The 18223-nt window shown below is 35.3% G+C and overlaps 2 protein-coding genes across 11 annotated transcripts in view; both read right to left on the bottom strand.

Moving 5' to 3' along the window:
* Positions 1 to 17320, bottom strand: part of LOC131160157 (pentatricopeptide repeat-containing protein At4g20090) — a 31853-nt gene extending 14533 nt beyond the window's left edge. For 6 of the 10 annotated variants that reach the window (XM_058115528.1, XM_058115529.1, XM_058115530.1 and 3 more), the window contains exons 1-2: positions 14985 to 17293; positions 14291 to 14400 (exon numbers count right to left, since the gene is read on the bottom strand). In XM_058115528.1, the coding sequence (XP_057971511.1) occupies positions 14990 to 16942 (1953 nt within the window). In that variant the 5' untranslated portion in view covers positions 16943 to 17293 and the 3' untranslated portion in view covers positions 14291 to 14400; positions 14985 to 14989. Of the gene's footprint in view, positions 1 to 53; positions 130 to 247; positions 385 to 486; positions 1075 to 13368; positions 13660 to 14290; positions 14401 to 14984 lie in introns of those variants that run through there. The other 4 variants (XM_058115537.1, XM_058115538.1, XM_058115536.1 and 1 more) reach the window with 3 other exon arrangements.
* Positions 1229 to 11136, bottom strand: LOC131160159 (uncharacterized). Its single transcript, XM_058115540.1, has 2 exons — positions 3761 to 11136; positions 1229 to 2305 (listed from the first exon to the last, which is right to left on the bottom strand). Exon 2 carries the CDS (start codon positions 2278 to 2280, stop codon positions 1261 to 1263), a length of 1020 nt encoding a protein of 339 aa, XP_057971523.1. The 5' UTR covers positions 2281 to 2305; positions 3761 to 11136; the 3' UTR covers positions 1229 to 1260.
* Positions 17321 to 18223: the final 903 nt, after the last annotated feature.

Raw genomic sequence — 18223 nt, 5'->3', positions numbered from 1 at the left:
AAAGAGAGAAAATAGAGTAATTTTCCATTATTTAGCTATATAGCCATATTTACCAGGATTTGTTTGTTTCACTGCCCTTTGAGCCAACGGGGTTCCAAAAGTCTCCTGCCTATCTCGATATAGCAACAACTAAAAAATGATGATTGTGAAATATAATTAATTAATTAGATGTATTAATAATTATTCTTGAAAGTATTACAGAATACTAGAACAATTCATTATTCAATTTAATGGAACAAATACTTACTTGATTAATAGCCCGAATTTGAGTATCTATATCGGGTACCAACTTGGTTATCACTTTTTTAACTCCATCCATGACTTCTCTAGCAACTTCAGGAGAGGGTGGGGCACCATAAAGAAATTGTGGGTTCAAAAAATACCCTACAATTAAATTTAGAAACATATTAATCAATAGTTTTCTAATGCAACTATGCATAATTTAAAAGTTAAAATAATAAGAAATTGTATTTGATTTACACTTACCAGCAGCGTGCAAATCTTGGTGCAACTGAAAACTCCACCGGTTGTCAATAATTTTCCAATAGTCTTTGTAAAACCGGCAATCTTTTTGAATGGCCAACTTCGCCCTATCAATTGCCTCGTATATGAAGCCCATGGTTGGTTTTTCATCACCATCAACCAATTTAAGAACTTTCACCAAGGGTTCTTGCACTTTAATTATATCAGAGGCCTTTTGCCAAAACTCTTTGCCTAAGATAATTTTCTTTGAATCATATGCTGGGCCTGATTTTGCCATTCCAAACCTTGAGTTTTTCCAAGCATCAGATGTAAACATTTCCCTTAGTGCTTGTTTATGCCTGACAATAGTCTCCAAAGCAATGAAATTTGTGGCAAATCGAGTGATGGCAGGGCGAAGTAACTCTCTATTATTTGTGAATTTCTTCATGAAATTCACTGTCCATGTGTGGTTGTAAATAAATGAGGTTATTGTTCTTGCATCTTCTAAGACCTTCTTCACGTTACTTTTCTTACCAATATCTTCAAGAATAAGGTCTATGCAATGAGCTGCACATGCTGTCCAATAGAGATTGGGCCTCTTCTGCATTAATAATTTTCCTCCTGCCTTCATTGCAGCTTCATTATCAGTTACTACTTGGACAACATTCTCCTCTCCAATTTCTTCAACCACCTCATCCATTAATCTGAAATGAAATTATATATTCAATAATTACTACTATTTAATTAAAAACATGCAAGTCCATAATACTATTTGTATATACAATTAAAATTAGAAAATTACCTGAAATAATATTCAGCTGTTCTGCTTGGCACATCAGAGGCATCAACTGATTTATGAAACACGGTGCCTCTATCACAATAAACTAAAAAGTTTATAATGTGTTTTCTAGTTGGTCCTGACCAACCATCACACATAAGTGTTACACCTCTTTCCTTCCAAATTCCAGCAAAAGAAGCTATATAATTTTTCATTTCTTGATACTCTTGCTCCAAATAAATTTCAGATATCTCATAGGGTGATGGACCCTTCACCCCCTTTCCAACCTCTGCAGCAATATCAAGCATAGGCTGCATAAATGGAGAGTCAGCTACATTCGCTGGAATCCGATTATAAATTAGGAATTTTCCAACCGCTTTTCCTAATTTACTTCTTAAACCTTTCAGTAACTTTGTGTTGAGTTTTGGTTGTTTCGCACTCTTGCTTCTTTCTAAAATAGGATCCATTGCCTTTAGTCTAGCTTCAGGGGCATCAGGATTGATCCATTGTCGTCCACTACCTCCAACTTCTCGACCACTATAAGATCGAGCTCCTGCTCTATTGAAACCACTGGTAGCACCACTGCCAGAGCCACCTCCCTCTTCATAAATATTACCCCTTCCAGTTGTTCTTGCTCGAAATCTTTGTCTATCTTCCCATTGTTGTTGTGATCGCATGCTTTCTTGTCGAGCAAATCTCATACTTTCTTCTTCCAAGTCTTCTTCATCGCTCAAATTCTCAAAATCTCCTCTAATTTGGGCTTCTGCTTCTTCTTGCCTTTTTTGTTTATCTCTTTTCTTCTCAGCATACTGTTGTAGATGTTTCATCATTTGTTCTCTTACTTGTGTGGTCACATTTGAGCATCCAGCTACTTGACCCTTTTTATGTGCCAAGTGTTGTTTCAAGCGTGTAATGCCCCCTTTGATTATCTTCCCACATAATTTACACATAATAACATGTTTATTACCGTCTACCGCAGTACCAAAATGCCATCCAATATCTTCACTAGGTAAGTTTTCATTTCCTCTATCACGTGACATATTGATAGACTTAATTTGATGATCTCTACACAAAATATAAAGAAAATACAAAGTTACAACTTACAACCTTCCTACAATGACAGGAATAATATAATTAGTAATTTAGTAAATATTAAATAATAAGTACTAAATAGTCCTAATTTTAAATACTTATTACGTAAAAATAAGTATAATATTTGATTAAAAATAATAAGTAATGTTTATTATTTTTATATTTAAATAAACAAAATTATAAAATATTAGATATTTTATTACAAAAAAAATATATTCCTTTATCTTTAAAAAGATATTTTCATTATTTTTTATAGCTTGATTTTATTTTCATTTATAACTATAAGAAATTAACAAGTGAAAAAGATTTTTACTCTATTTTCATATACATCATAGCATCACAAATAGAGATCCATACATTACAAATTGACTATTTAATTTTTTAAACATTTTCTCAGTATATGGATTAAAATTAAAATTTTCTACAAATTCTAGTAGTAATTAGTAAAAATCAAATTTATTAATGTATTAACTATTAGATTAATTTTTTTTTATTAAGTTATTAATTTTTACTTTATTTGATAACTAAAAACAAAAAATAGATGTAAACATTTATTTTACCTAATTTTAAATTTAAGGTCAAAATAATGTTTTAAAACTTAAAAAATATTAATAAATAGGGTCAACCTACTCAAGAAATGGCAAGTAGATACACATGTAACATAAAATGGGTGACAGATGTTATTTAATTTTTTTTTCTTTTATAATATGAATATTATTTAATATTTTTTCAATAGATGGGAGTGAATATGATATCTTCTTTATCAAAATGACCACTTTATCCAGCTGACATAAATAGTATGTTAGCCAATTGGTGCCATGAATTAATTTTATTTCTATAAGTTTGGCAAATCCTAAGACTAAATATTATAATAATTGTGCAGAGTATTCCTTGGAATTCTTTAAGAATGGTGAAAAATAGAGCTCAATTAAGCCTAGATAATATAAAATGCCATCACATGGATGTCTTGTGTACATACATTATTTTAATGCTTTGTTTAGATGGTGAATGCAGTAGTGGATTATTGATATTCAAATATTATTATAAAAAAGGCTTCAATTATTATTGGTAAATATTAATTATTTACTAACCTTAAAAAATATTAATTATATAATATTAATAATTGCTTGCTATGTCATGGAATTAATTTTCATAATTATCTTTTAAAAAATATAATACAATTAAAATATTTATAAATTAAGAAAATTTTATTTTACATAATTATTAATGATTTCTAATTTTTTACTCTATTAAATTACTTTTTTTTTAATTCAATTTAACAAACCTATTTTACAACAAAATATAATTTTAAAAAATAAACAGAATGAAAGGAATGAAAAGGGCTGTGGCCTGTGGTGCAACAAAATATAATTTAAAAAACAAAAAAAACATAATGAAAAGTGCTGTGGGTGTTAGAGTGTCTCATACGCTGAGGCCTGTAGTCGAGTCAGACCGAGAGAGAGGAGGGATTCGAGGGAACTCAGAGGAGCCTCGAACAGTCGAAGGAGCGAAGCAAAAGCAGCGAGCCAGAGATGACTCCAAGCTCCGAGTCTCCGAAGCTGAAATCGAGAGGCTGGCTGGTGCGACTGCGATGACTGGCGGAGCTGCTGCAGACCTTTTTCCGTCGCCGGTGACTCGCCAAGTTGCTGGAACTGGAAGCCTGGAACTGCAAGTCTGCAATTCTGAGTAGATCTGCTCGGTAGCCTCGAAGCCTTCTTATTGCCGAAGGCCAACAAATTTTCAAGGTCAGTTTGTAACTTTCCTTTTTAGCCTTTGAATGGCAGATGGGTGTGGGGACTGGGGAGAGGGGGAAAGCAGCGTTGCTGCCTGCTGCCCGTCAGCGAATATGCTACCTGTCGGCCATGTAACGGTCCGTAACGGACGTTACGACATGTAACGTTGGAGTATCAGCCGTTACGTGCCGTTACGCCTCCGTAACGGCCGTTACGGCCGTGAATTTTTTCCGAACCGCGATATCGGCCCGTATCGGTTTCGGGCCCTCTGATTTCCGTTACGTATCGGCCGTTACGCTACGTAACGGCCGTTATTTAAAACCATGGTTGGAATTGTACAATTCGCAATTAGATTCATATATTCGTATCAATTCCACAAGTCAATTTGAACCTTACTAGAGAATCTAAAACAACTGAATCGTTGCCAAATCTATTGATTCACCTTGTGAGTCTAACAAATCAATATGAATCCATCTCACACAATTCTAGACATATCATAAACCCCCAAAACAAATTTTCTTCTCTTTTATTGCTTTTATTTTTACACAATTACCTTCCACTCCTTGTCCAAATCAGTTTTGTGCTAAAAAAGAGAATTCATTGAACCATTGGAGGTTAATGGGAAGCTTCTTAGTTCTCACAGAAGAAGAATGAATTAAGATGGGGGATCAAAGCCTACCATAATAATCTCTTCAAAGAGGGCACCTCTATTGCACCCACATTGGACAGGCTGAACAGTGGAGGTTATGTTGTTGAAGTGTGCCTTCTCTCCAATTTTTGTTGTTTGTTTCTTGAGGCCTTTAGAGAGTCCATAGAGACTAATTATAGAGAAACCTAAGTTTGGGAAAGGCCTTGGATTTGGATTTATATGGATTTGGGAAAAATTCAATACAATTTCATAGAGATTAATTATATAGAAACTTAAGTTAGGGAACGGCCTTGGATTTGGATTTATGTGGATATGGAAAAAATTCAATACAATTTCATAGAGATTAATTATATAGAAACTTAAGTGGGAAAGGCCTTGGATTTGGATTTGCGTGGATTTGGACAAAATTCAATACAATTTTGTATTGAATTTTGTCTAAATCCAGATCCAAGGCTTAAAATCCATGCTCCCAAATGCAGCGTGGGGGTTTTTGTGAAACCCTAGAAGCCTTCCTGTCTTGACACGTGTCCATGTATATTTTTTGTAGGGTGGCAGCTCCAGATATCTTAATGGAAATAAAGCCCCAAGTCCTTATGGTTTCTCCTTAGCATTTTTCAGCACAACGGAGGAAAGTAGGGGAAGATGTGATGAAATTGCTGCAGGAAGTTAGGAACTTTACTCCGGGTGAGTGGTTTCAAGTCTAAACTTGTACAATTTTGATTCTCAAGAAGAGTGGAGCTGTTGCTAAGGATTATCCCCCAATTAGCCTTGTGGGAAGTATCAACAAAAACAACATCCTGGCTTAGGTTTTGGCAAACAGAATCAAGAAGAAAAGTAGAAAATTGAAATGATGATAGGAAGGTAATGGTGAGAATCAAAATGCAGTCATTGAGGGTAGACAGATATTAGATACAGCTCTTCTTGCTAATGAGGTGGTTTACACTAGAATTAAAAATATGGAATCCTATTTTTTTTTTTTTTTAACTTTACATTGAGAAAGCTTATGATCATATTAATTGAGGTCTTTTGTGTATGTTTTGGGAAGGAGGGGGTTTGGGTGGAGAGGAGAACTTCAATTTGCTGGTAGGGTTGTAAGAAAATTACCATAGTAAGAAAATTACCAAAAAACTGAGACCCAGACTGAAACTGAACCAATATGAATTACGGTTAACCATTAAGTTTTTTAGCTTTTTTTTTTTTAAGATCACTTTTCATTTTTTATTTCATTTCAGCAATCAACTACATAACAAGCTTTCAGCTATCAACTACATAATACATTGCTCCTTTATCCAAGCTTGGCAATAATTGCATGTGGAAAGAGTTAAGACCCCAAGTGTACACAAGTAGAATTGAACAAGGACAAAGGTTAGAAATAAGAGTTTCATAAAATTAGTTTGATCAGGAAATCAACCTAGAGGCTATATATCTATCACCAAGATTACTGGGAAAAGAAGAGAGACTAGCACATGGTTTTAATTGACCTAGAGAAAGCCTGTGATAGGAATCTAATGAAGACCCAATGGGGTATTTAGTAGGTATATAGATGTCACTAAAGATTCGTGTGATGAGGTAATGAGAAGTGTTAGGGCCCGCTTGGGGGTCGGGAGGGGGGGATTTGGCAGAGAGTTTACAGAATTTCCCATCACAATAAGCACATATCAAGCGTCTATCTTAATCCTTGTCTTGCTGCTTCAATTATGAATGAACTTACAAGGCATACCTAAAATGAGGTTTGATGGTAGATGTTGTCTTCATTGATGAAACTTGAAGTGAGGTAAGTTCTAAGTTAGAATTATGAGGAGAAACTTTAGAATATGGAGGTTTCAAGACTGGCTAAATACTTGAAATGCAATTTTGGTCATTATAGGAGGGATGACACAAAATATTAAACTTGATGGTCAAGAACTTCCTAATATCAGCAGATTTCAGTCCGTTGAATTTATTATAGTGGGTAAAATTGAAAAAAAAAGTTAATAAATAGAATTAAAGCATATTAAGTAAGAAGAAAAGTGTTCGGATGTGTTTTGTGCTATCATAAAATACATTTAAAACTTTTTTTTTTAAAGTGTTATAGGATGGTTATAAGACCAGTCATGCTACATCAATCAAAATGTCGAGCAACTAATAACAACATCCAAAAAAATAAAGGTTATAGACATGAGAATGCTATGATGGATTAGTATAATTCTTCAATTGACAATACTAGATGGATTAGTGTACCTCATCGGCCTTGTTTGGGACTTGGAAAACATTAGATAAAGGAAAAGAAATTTTGAAGGAATACACTTTTTCATGTTTGGTTATCAAGAAAAATGAGAAAGAAAATAAAACATATAACAAATTTAATAAACAAAATTTGATTTCACATATCACTAGCATTTGATTTTCTCAATTTTTAATCATATTAGAATAAATTTTTCTTTTTAATAGTGTCTAATAAGAAGAGAAAATATAAAGGAAAGTGAGCTTTCTTTTATTTTCCTTTCCTTCCTTGTCAAACAAAATCCTTAGATCTAAATGGACCCTACAAAGTAGGAAACAAAAAGAACATATATCCCGAGCTAAAGGAAGGGAAGTTAAAATGGTTTGGGCATGTTCAACATAGACCAAGTAATGCTTATTAAGGGGCCATTTGGTTCACGCCATTAAAAATATTCCCATAGGAATGACATTCCCAGGGTTCTCGTTCTTGGGAATGGGATGTCTGTCTCATGAAAATATTTTTGTTTAATTCGCATTGTAAGATTTCCAGGAGTGTACAGTAGGATCCATGTCAATATTTGGTTCCACATTGGATGACCACTCTACCCTTGACATATATATAATCAATACATAAACAACAACAACAACAACAACAACAAAACCAAGCCTTAAGTCCCACTAGGTGGGGTTGGCTGAAAACCGACAACAGGAACAGAAAACTAATAACAGAAACAAGCGCATTTTTATAATCTATTTTTTCACTGTGGAGAAACAGAAATAGAAAACAGAAAACAGAAAACAACAACGATACCAAATAGGCCCTTTACTTTCACCAGTCACCACATGAACACGTTCACAAGTATCAAATACTTGGAGGCAGTAAGCAAGAAAGTATAAACACTATAGTTATGCAATAAGTAGCAAAGCAATAAGGAATTCATCTAATTACACCTCCAACGCGTGTTTTGCAAGGGATAGGCCACAAACATTTATAATAGCTAGTGAGTTATACAACAATTGAAGAACACTCACCCTTTCCAAAAGAGTTTTTTATGCAAATCTAACTCTTGCCTACAGAAACATCACTGTGACTGAGGAGTTTTACTCCACCCTTTTCTCTAAAGCATTAGTCCACTACTATTTACGTGATGGTTACCCACCTAATGAGCAGAATACAAGTGGTCATGGGCAAGCACAAGAACTTGAAAAAACTTAGCTTATGACATCCGATTAAACCCCTTTTGTAGGTATCTCTTCGCACTAGAGAGGGGGGGGGGGGGAGAGAGAGCTAAGAGGGAGAATCTGCGCATGGCTTTAGAGTCATTAACATGAAAAGGAGGACTTGAGGGTTTCTCCTCGGTTTCTTGTGGATGAAAATACTGGACCCAACCATCACGTAACAATATTGCTAGCAGATTTTTGAGATCCTGATATTGTTACACTCCTAAAGTGGTGGGAACAAAAAATTACAGCTGTAGCGGTTACTACAGGCCACTACCAACATTCACTATGGTCATTAAAGCATAGTTGTGGTTGCTATAGGATTTTTATGATAATAAATAATTTTTTCTATCATTTTCCCTTTCGCAGATCAATCTTGATCAGCTATGTGAACATGAAGGTGAGAAGATGAGGATTGACAATGACACATAATCATAGTTGTTGAATCAAGTTCGAATTGTGAGTCAAAATTCCAATTTCAGGAATCAAGAATCGGATAGAATCATAAGATTCAATATAAATTTCCAAAATCAATTATAAATGACATGCATATATTGATATATGAAAAAGAAGTGAAATAGTAAAATACATTTAAGTTTTGACACTTAGAAAAAAGTCAAATTTCATACATATGCTTTCCCTAGACAAATGAAAAGTAAGAAAATGAGTCAAAAAATATCAAAAAAAAAAAAAAGAACTTCATGTTGTTTAAGGGAAGGAATCAAGAAAAAAATAAAAAATGAACTTCTAGTATTTATCATCAATTAAAAAGAAAACAAATTTCATGCATATTCTTTCTTGAATTAAGATGAAAAAAATAATTAACCTAAAAATTGATAATAATTCATCAATTGTTGATGGTTATCTTAGTCATTTAGCATTATTAGTGTGTTAGTGTTATGTTAATAAGCGAGAGATAATAAGAGTATTATGGTCATTGGTATGTACTTCAACATATATTATAAATAGAGGGAGAGACCTATCACTATGACTAGGTCTTCCATTTTACCCAATTATTCAACATGGTATCAAGGTTGGTTACTAGGAGGTCTTGAGTTCTAGTCTTGTTGCTTGTGTTTATTGTGTGGTGTTTAAACAATTAGTAAAACAAAACAAAACCAAGCCTCAGTCCCACTAAGTGGGGTCGGCTATATGAACCCTTTTCCGCCAATTTATGCGATCATGGACCATTTCTTTTGATAGATTCAAAGACATTAAATCCTTACTCACTATCTCCTCCCAAGTTATTTTAGGTCTACCCCTACCCCTTCTACTGCCCCCCACAGTAACTAAGTCACTCTTCCTCACAAGTGCACTATAAGGCCTACGTTGCAAGTGTCCATACCATCTGAGTCGTCCTTCCCTTATCTTATCTTCTATAGGAGCTACACCTAACTTACCACGAATATGTTCATTCCTTAATTTATCTTTTAATGTTATACCACTCATCCATCTAAGCATCCTCATCTTGGCAACTTTTACTTTTTGGATATTATGTTTCTTCGTCGCCCAACATTCTAATCCATATAGCATAGCTGGTCTTATAGATGTCCTATAAAACGTCCCTTTCAATTTTAAGGGTATTCTACGATCACATAGAACACTTGAAGAACTTCTCCATTTTACCCAACCTGCTTTAACTCTATGCATTACATCATCTTCAATTTCTCCTTCAGCTTGCATAATAGATCCAAGGTATCGAAATCTACAAGTACTATTTATTTCTTCATCATCAAGTTTAACTTTGTCTCCAATATTCCTCCTATCATTACTAAAATTACATTTCATATATTCTGTTTTATTTCTACTTATCTTAAAGCCTCTGGATTCCAAAGCTTCTCTCCATAATTCTAACTCAGCCTCTACTCCATCCCTAGTTTCGTCAATTAATACAATATCATCTGCAAACAACATACACCATGGAACCTCCTTTTGAATACTCTTAGTCAATTGGTCCATCACTAAAGCAAAAAGATAAGGACTCAAAGCAGATCCTTGATGTACACCTATGGTAATTGGAAATTCTCTAGTTTCTCCATCTATAGTCTTTACACTAGTCATTACTCCATCGTACATATCCTTAATGTTTAAACAATTAGTGTATTCCCTATAATAGGTGCTATCTATCATGTGTTTCTCTCCATGTGCTGCCAGGCTGCACTTTAGGGGGAATGTTAAAGCTTGATACACATTGTTGGCCCACAACCCAACAGCTTAAGCTTTTAGGTAAAATGTTAATAACATGGTATCAAAGCATATGCTAAAGTCATTTGTAACAAGCTAGGAGCATATGATATACAAGCTCTAACTTGAGGGGAAGTGTTGATGATTATCTTAGTCATTTAGCATTATTAGTACGTTAGTGTTATGCTAATAAGTGAAAGTCAGTAAGGGTATTATGGTCATTAGGCCAGGTATTATGGTCAATATCTTAGTGTTCCATTTTATCCAATTATTCAACAACTACTAGAAAAACCAACTTTTGAATCTTAACAATGCAAAGAAAGATGAGAACCACCTTTGCTGATGCTGCCCCTTCCTCATTATGGTAGAGACGTAGACCACTATACTTCTCCATGAGAGAAGAATGTGTTTATGAAGGCAACATAAGACCTAAAGTTCTATTTCTCCTCTTTTTTTAGCACAAAACTTATGCAAACAAGGAAAGGAAGGTAATTCTGTAAAAATAAAAACAATAAAAAAGATGAAATGTTGTTTTGGAGGTTTTTAACTAGTCGGGGTATGTAAAGATACGACAGGTCTAAAATTGAGCAAATTGATGGATTCGGATTAGTTTGTTAGATTCATGAAGTGAATCAGTTGATTTGGCAACAATTCAATCATTAGATTTTCTAGTCAGATTTCGAATCAATTTTGTGTGGAATTGATATGAATCATATGAATCAAATCACAAATCATAATATTCTAACAACTATGCATGTAATTATTTATTTTTTTGCTACATTTACAAGAGGTGCATTAGTTAACAATTTGATACAACGAATATTGTGTTGAAAAAAAAATATTTACTTTGATAATATTAGCACTGATATTCCTATTCTATGTTATTAAACTTCAATCTTCTTTTCCTTTCTAATTTTTGTCTTGTTCAAGTGTTTTATTTTGAAATTATTTTATGATTATAATACTATAATTCTAAAGTAAAGGTTATACAATATAGTTTCTTGGGCTAAGTTTTGTAGTTCTTATTACTTTTACTGATAAAATAGTACAACTTGTTTAATTTACTTTATGCTTTATGTGCCTAATAGATTGAGGTAGCATATCTGATGTAGGACAAGAAGTAAGACCTTGGGAAGATCCTTATTGGAGAATAATTAAGAAGAATTGGGCCAAGGGATTTTTGGATTTAATTAGTAATCTATTATGTGTTTAGTTTAATTAGTATAGTGTATGTGTATTTGGGGGCTTGTTTGTAATATTTTTATGTATTCTTGGGATATGTTTGTAATGTAATGTACTTTTAAGGGTATATGTGTAATTTCATACGAAGAGGCTTTCTTACAAAGTGTGTGAAAGCCGTGTTGTAGGCAGTTGTTAATAAATTTGAATTGGTTTGAATGTGCAATTTCCCCTTGTACCTCCTATCTTCTCCCTAGCCTCTCCCTTCTTCCCTTCTCCTCCCTTCTATCTCTCGTGGCTGCAGATCCCTGATGCTGCCCCTGCATCATCTGGTATCAGAGCCCAAATTAGATCTACATTCTTCCATTTCAAGACCCCCATATTTCCCTTTCACTGTTCTTCCTCCCCCTCTTTTTCTCTTCTTCTTTCTCTCTGTTCTATAACGTCTCTCTCCCTCCCTTCTCTGCTTCTGAATCTCTGATCTGATTCTCATCTCTGTTCTGTCCTGCTGCTGCTGCTTCTTCTTCTTCCCCTTCTTCTCTTTGTTTCTCACCCTCAATTCTGTCTCTCTCCTTCTCTTTGTTACTCTAAATTCCAATCCCAAATTTCATCCCCTTTAACCATCTTCTTTGCCCTGAAATTTCAGGAAAAAAAAAAATAGTTCTTTATAAAATTCCAGTAGTGTCCCCATTCTCCAAAAACATATTGCCAGGTAGAACTTTCAGACACCTCCAGTACCATCAGAAACAGAACCCCCCAAAACCTCTACCCCTAAAATTTTTTCGCTATCTGACCACCAGAGGGCCCCCACATGCTGGCCAAACATCTCCAGCTGTCAGCCCCTCAAAATCCCTGGCTTCCTGCTCCTTTCTCATCCACCGCCAACATCAGTGCAATCCCCATCCCTTGATCTCCCTTTGCCCCAAGTTTCATCACTGGAGGGCCCTCACAGGCATGCGGCGTGCGTGCACCGGCGGTGAACATGCACCACATGCCAGCGACTGCGAGTGGGAATCTGCCAGACTGTTCTCCTACTTCCAAATTCATGAGATATTGCTCCAGCCACAATATTGTGGGTTTTCTCCATGATGTTTTGATCTGCAGCGTGATATTTTGCATGTGAACTTGATGTTTTACCAGCAAGTGTTATAATTTGATACAAAAAGCGAAAAACTGTCGCTGCCAGCATCAAAAATCAGGTTTTATTGCTGCAATTTGTGAGTTTTCAAAGTGAATTCATTTCATTTCAGCATGAAACTCAATATCTAAGGTGAATTGAAGATAGTTCTAGAAAATTGGGAGTCAAAATTTATGGTTTTGCATGATTAGATTATTGTGGGCTATTGTGTTAAGGGATTTTGGTGAGATATAGTTGCAGTATATATGAAGAAATTCTGCAATATGATGACAGCTTAATGGAAAAATGAATGGTTTTTTTTTTTTGCATACTTTGAGCATAATATGAAGCCATTCCATACCTTTCTTAAGTTTGGGGAAAAGTATGCAAATTCATTTTTGATGGAAGATGTCCTATGAATGTGATTTCTAGAAACGGAGTCACCTGTATGCAACTTCATCTGGAAACCCATCCAAAGCCCTATGACATATCTTGGATTGATAACACTACATGTTCGTGAAATATGTTTTGCTCCTGTCCAAATGAGTGAATATTTTGCTAATGTTTGGTGCTATAGCAGACCGATGAATATTGGCCATGCACTCCTTGTTTCTCCTTGGTTAGATGGAATGAGAAATAGAAGAACATAATAGAAATAAGACAGAAGAGAAATCGGCCATAGAACAGGGCGAGAAACAAAAGGAAGGAGAAGGAAGAAGACAAAGGTAGACAGCTGCAGAAGAGAAAGAGGGGAACCAGGAAGCAGTTCTGAATTTCGAATAATAACTGTCTAATACAACACATAAGCAAAGTTTTTATATATCCAACATCACAATCACAACAGCTACTTACAAAATAAACCCAGAATACTTCAAAAACACAATAACCCTAAATTAACTAAACTTTTAAAATAATCAGAGCAACAATATAAGCATCTAAAACTCCCCATCAGTATTCTCCGTCACTTTAGTTAGCTTGTTCATCCTTGCTTTTGCGCTTGGGTGACTCCCCTTAGAGTCCAGTACTAATATGCTTAGTTTTCCTATCAATAAAAAAAGACGATGGCTATGATCAAGGAGGTGATGAAGATTTTATTAGAGAACAATGTATTTGATGGCTATTACCTAGAGCAATAATGTATTTTATGGCTAGGTTATTGACCAGATTCATGTTCAAATAGCTGTAGACGGATATATACTCATTATACGTATATCTCCACTAAGAATTTCTGCAAGTGACACATGGTGTTTGAAATACATTTGAACATTTGAATAGTTATCTGAGAATATAAAAAAACGATGCACTATTGTAGGAAAGCTTGCACCAACCTTTGTTTCTTGCAATGAAAGACAGTTCCTCAGAATCAAAGAAAAGCTCACATTCAACTTAAGCTACTTCAACAAGGTAGAGTGACTAAGCCACTGCCTTTTCCAAAGGGTGAAGTGTCCGCTTAGTTTATTGATTCCCAACACTTAATCATGTTTTACCCCATCAACTAAGTCATTAATATGTATCAAATTACTGAAAATTTTATAGGGGAGTGGAGGACATATGATTTCAAGTAACAAAAAATTATGAATACCATACACTTATGCAAGACACAAAAGAACCAAATAAAATACAACGTAATATGCATGTGTGTTTGCATGCAATTATGCATTAATTTATGTTACCTCTCATTGAAAATATTGTCAGTCTCCTCTTTCAATACCTCATTCCAGAGAGTTCTTTCCATTATCCAAAATCTCCAGATAGATTGCCACACACCTAGAGTGTGAGAGGGCTGCATGACATGAAATGAAGTAATAAGAAAAATTATGCTCAAAATTCAACGGCATAGAATAACTCAACTCAGCTCAACCCAGTCCCTGTCTCAATCATACGGGGCTCACAAAATATTATGTGAAGTTCTCTGTGTCCAGCCAAGGTTTAATGCTGGCTGCCAAAACACATACCTCTTCACCTAGGAATGGCCAGGAATGCAAATGCCAAAGTGCAGTCAACAACATTGCATTTACTGAAAAGTTAATTAAATAACCCAATGTGATTTTTTTTGGTAGGAAGTTAGATATATAACCAAAAAACCAATTAAGAAAGACATGATATGGAACTAAATTTTAGCAGACAATGTGAATTAATAAGAAATAGAGGTTTGATCTCTTAACATACGTGAACTCGTGATCATATTGAATGTCTGAAACCCAAAAATGCCAATGCAATTAGAAGAATTCTACAGAAGCGTAAAGTTTGATTTGAGACATATCAATGGCTTATAAATGACTTCCTAGTACAATCAATGCTACTAGGTTTATATGATACAACAACTAATGAAATTAATCAAAATTGAACACAATAACAAAGTTTCACCTAAATCAGCAAAATAAGTCACTCCAGCACTTGTCAATGACTGCTCTAGTCTTCTTAGGCTTGCAAAGCTTCTGAACAACCCTTTCCCAAGTGGAGGGTTTTGGTGGCAGAAACTTCTGCAGCATCACTTGTAAAATTCTGGAAGCACCAATAAATCTATCACGCTTATGTAGCCGCAGTACAAGCTCGTCTAGAAACTCTTGCCCATCTTGAGGTGGGATTAGCTTCTCTCTCAAAGTTCTCAAAAAAATGTTGCATGTGACTATGTCAGGATCACATCCTCGATCAAGCATACTGTTTAGAAGTTCAACAGCATGGGAGATGTTATTTTGCTCACATAAGCCATTGAATAATATGTTATATGTGAGCAAATCTGGTTGAGACTCAGACTCCTGGCAAAGCATCTCATTGAAAAGTTTTAGACCCTGCTCTATAAAACCAGCATTGCAGAAGCCTTGAATCATTGAGGTGTAAGCGACAGCATCAGGTTTACATCCTCTACCCAACATGTGCTTCCACACCATCATAGCCTCCCTCAGCCTTCCATCCTTGCATAGGCCATGGATGAGTATGCTATAACAAACCTCATTTTGAATACAATTACTACTTGCCATTTCTTTCCACAAGAGAATAGCTTTTTGAGCTTCACCTGCCTTGAAGAAACCTTTCACCAAGGAGCTATAAGTGAAAGCATTGGGTGAGCAACCCTTATTCATCATCTCAATGAGAACTTCTTTTGCTCCCTCTGGTTTCCCTTCTCGGCAGAGACCATCTATAAGAGCACTGTAAACAACAGTATTGGGCTTGCAACCCTTTTCTGTCATTTCCTTCCACAGTCTCATCGCCTCCTCGGATTTTCCTTCCTTGAACAATCCACTAATAAGAGCCGAATAAATATACTCATTTGCACAATGCCCTCTCTCTTCCATAGACATTAATACATGGGTCCCATCAACTGCTCTTCCTTGCTTAACAAGCCCATTGATTATTGTTCCATAAGTGACATCATTAGGCATACATTTATTCAACACCATCTGATCCAAAAGACTAACTGCCTTGTCCAACTTACCCTTAAGACACAAACCATGGATAAGAATGTTATATGTCACTTCATTTGGAACACAACCTTTGAGAAACATATTGTCTACAAGCTTGGCCGCACGAGTGATATCTCCCTTCCTGCAAAGCTCGTTGATCAACACATTAAATGTTACAGGGTTGGGGAAACACCCCTCTATCTGCATCTCGTCCAAAAGTGAAACTGCTTCGTCAATTCTATCACCTTTGCACAACCCATCCATAAGTGTGCTGTAGGTGAATACATCAGGGATGCATTTCCGAAGTGGCATTTCTCTAAACACTTCAACTGCTTTATCAACAAATCTCAGTCTACATGCAGCTTTTATAATTAAGTTATAAGTGAGAACGTTTGGCATAATATTATTATTAGCACCAACAACAATTGAATAGAACTCCAGAGCACGAGAAAAAAGGCCTTCTTGGATAATTATATTGAGAACTGAATTCAAAGATCGAACAGTTCTCCTACAGTGAAACTCATCCACCATTCTATGGAACAAGTCCACCGCCTTCTCCGGTAAATGCGCCCTTCCATAGGCTTTGAACAACACAATGAAATTCTTTTCACCGAGAACTCTTTGTTCCCGTTTCATTCGATCTAAAACCTTCTCCACCGTCCTGAAGTCACCCAAATCAGCATAATTTTCAATGAGTGAATAAAAGGTTGAATCACCTTGCTTATAAGAACCCATTTTCGGACCTGATTTGAAGATTTCTTCAGAGAGAGGGGGTTCAATTTCACCATCGTTTTCGTGTTGGGTCGCAGAAGCACTACTCGACGAAATGCTAAGAATCGAAAAAAAACGAAGAGAAGAAGAAGCAGAGAGCTTACAAAGCTTCGAATTCAGCCATTTTCGGACGTAGCAACAAATGGGCATTCCGTAAACACTCGGAATCTGAAGAACACTAGCGAATTGTGTCGGGATATTTGAGCATTTTGGTTCGGACTCAGGAGAGTCTCTATGGGGTTTCTATGCTTCCTGTACCGCGCCTGAAGAGTTTCTGGTGTGAGAGAATGATCAGAGGGAGGTGGGCGAAGATGGAGGAGAATCGTTGACGTTCTCTCGCAAGTGCCGACTGTTGCCCCCCAGGCCCACACCAACAATGGTAGAGCGTAGAGGTAATGCCTAAGGCAGCCCTGAAGTCGCTTCAAACTCCAAGAACCTTCACAATGCTCAAGTTGGAGGAGTGGTGGAAGAACTCTCTCTCTCTCTCTCCCCTTTTTTGCCCTTTTGTTTTTTCGAAGTAAAATAGTTAGTCCACTAAAACATGATCCCTATATTAAATATTGTGTTTGTGAGCGTAGATCTTAAAATTTTAAATTTAGAAGTTAGACCACTAAAACATATTTTGATTTCTATATTAAATATTGTCTTTGTAAGCATGAATTTTAAATTTTAAATTTGAATTTGATTGGATTTGAACAAATTTCAATTAGTTTTATATAGTATATTATTCAAATCCAATACAAATCTAAATCTAAGACTTCTCCAAACATATGTTAGTTTAATATAAAACGTTGCATTTGGAACATCGATTTTACCTTAGATTTAGATTAGGTAGATTTTAGCCAAAGTTAATATAATTTTTTATTACATTTTTTCAAGTTAATACAAATTTAAATCCAAAATCTCTCCCAAACATTTGGATATAAAAAAAAAAAATTTATAGTCACTTAAACTTGATTTGATCACTATATTTCAATTTCTGCAAATAAAATCATGAAAGTTACTGGATTCTTTCAATGTCATAAAAAATGCAACTAATATTAGGTAGGGGAGACGAAATGTCCCACTAACGTCCCAGCCAGCACCCCAATCGTCCAGTTAGCACCCACCTAATACATGACTGAGCATCTCTGTTAGAATTGGTGTATTCCCAAGAGGGGAGATAAATTGGAATTTTCAAACTTTTCTCCTAGATAAAACTAGATGTTAGCAGAATATTACAACTTAGGGTCTTTCTAAGCAATCTCTAATGCCCTAATAAATATAATATATGAAAATTCAAATTATGTGCATCATTCACACCAAAACATATATGTGCGGTAAATATAAAGTGCAAAAATATAAATAAGCACATGATATGTTATCGGGGTTTGGCCAACTATGCCTACGTCCCCGCCTCTAACTCGCAAGCCGGGGAATTTCACTAAAGGC

The sequence above is a fragment of the Malania oleifera genome, chromosome 7 (genome assembly GCF_029873635.1).
Source record: "Malania oleifera isolate guangnan ecotype guangnan chromosome 7, ASM2987363v1, whole genome shotgun sequence".
Classification (NCBI taxonomy): Eukaryota; Viridiplantae; Streptophyta; class Magnoliopsida; order Santalales; family Ximeniaceae; genus Malania; species Malania oleifera.
The sequence above is the reverse complement of the archived record's forward strand: the minus strand, read 5'-3'. Positions and strand labels throughout refer to the sequence as shown.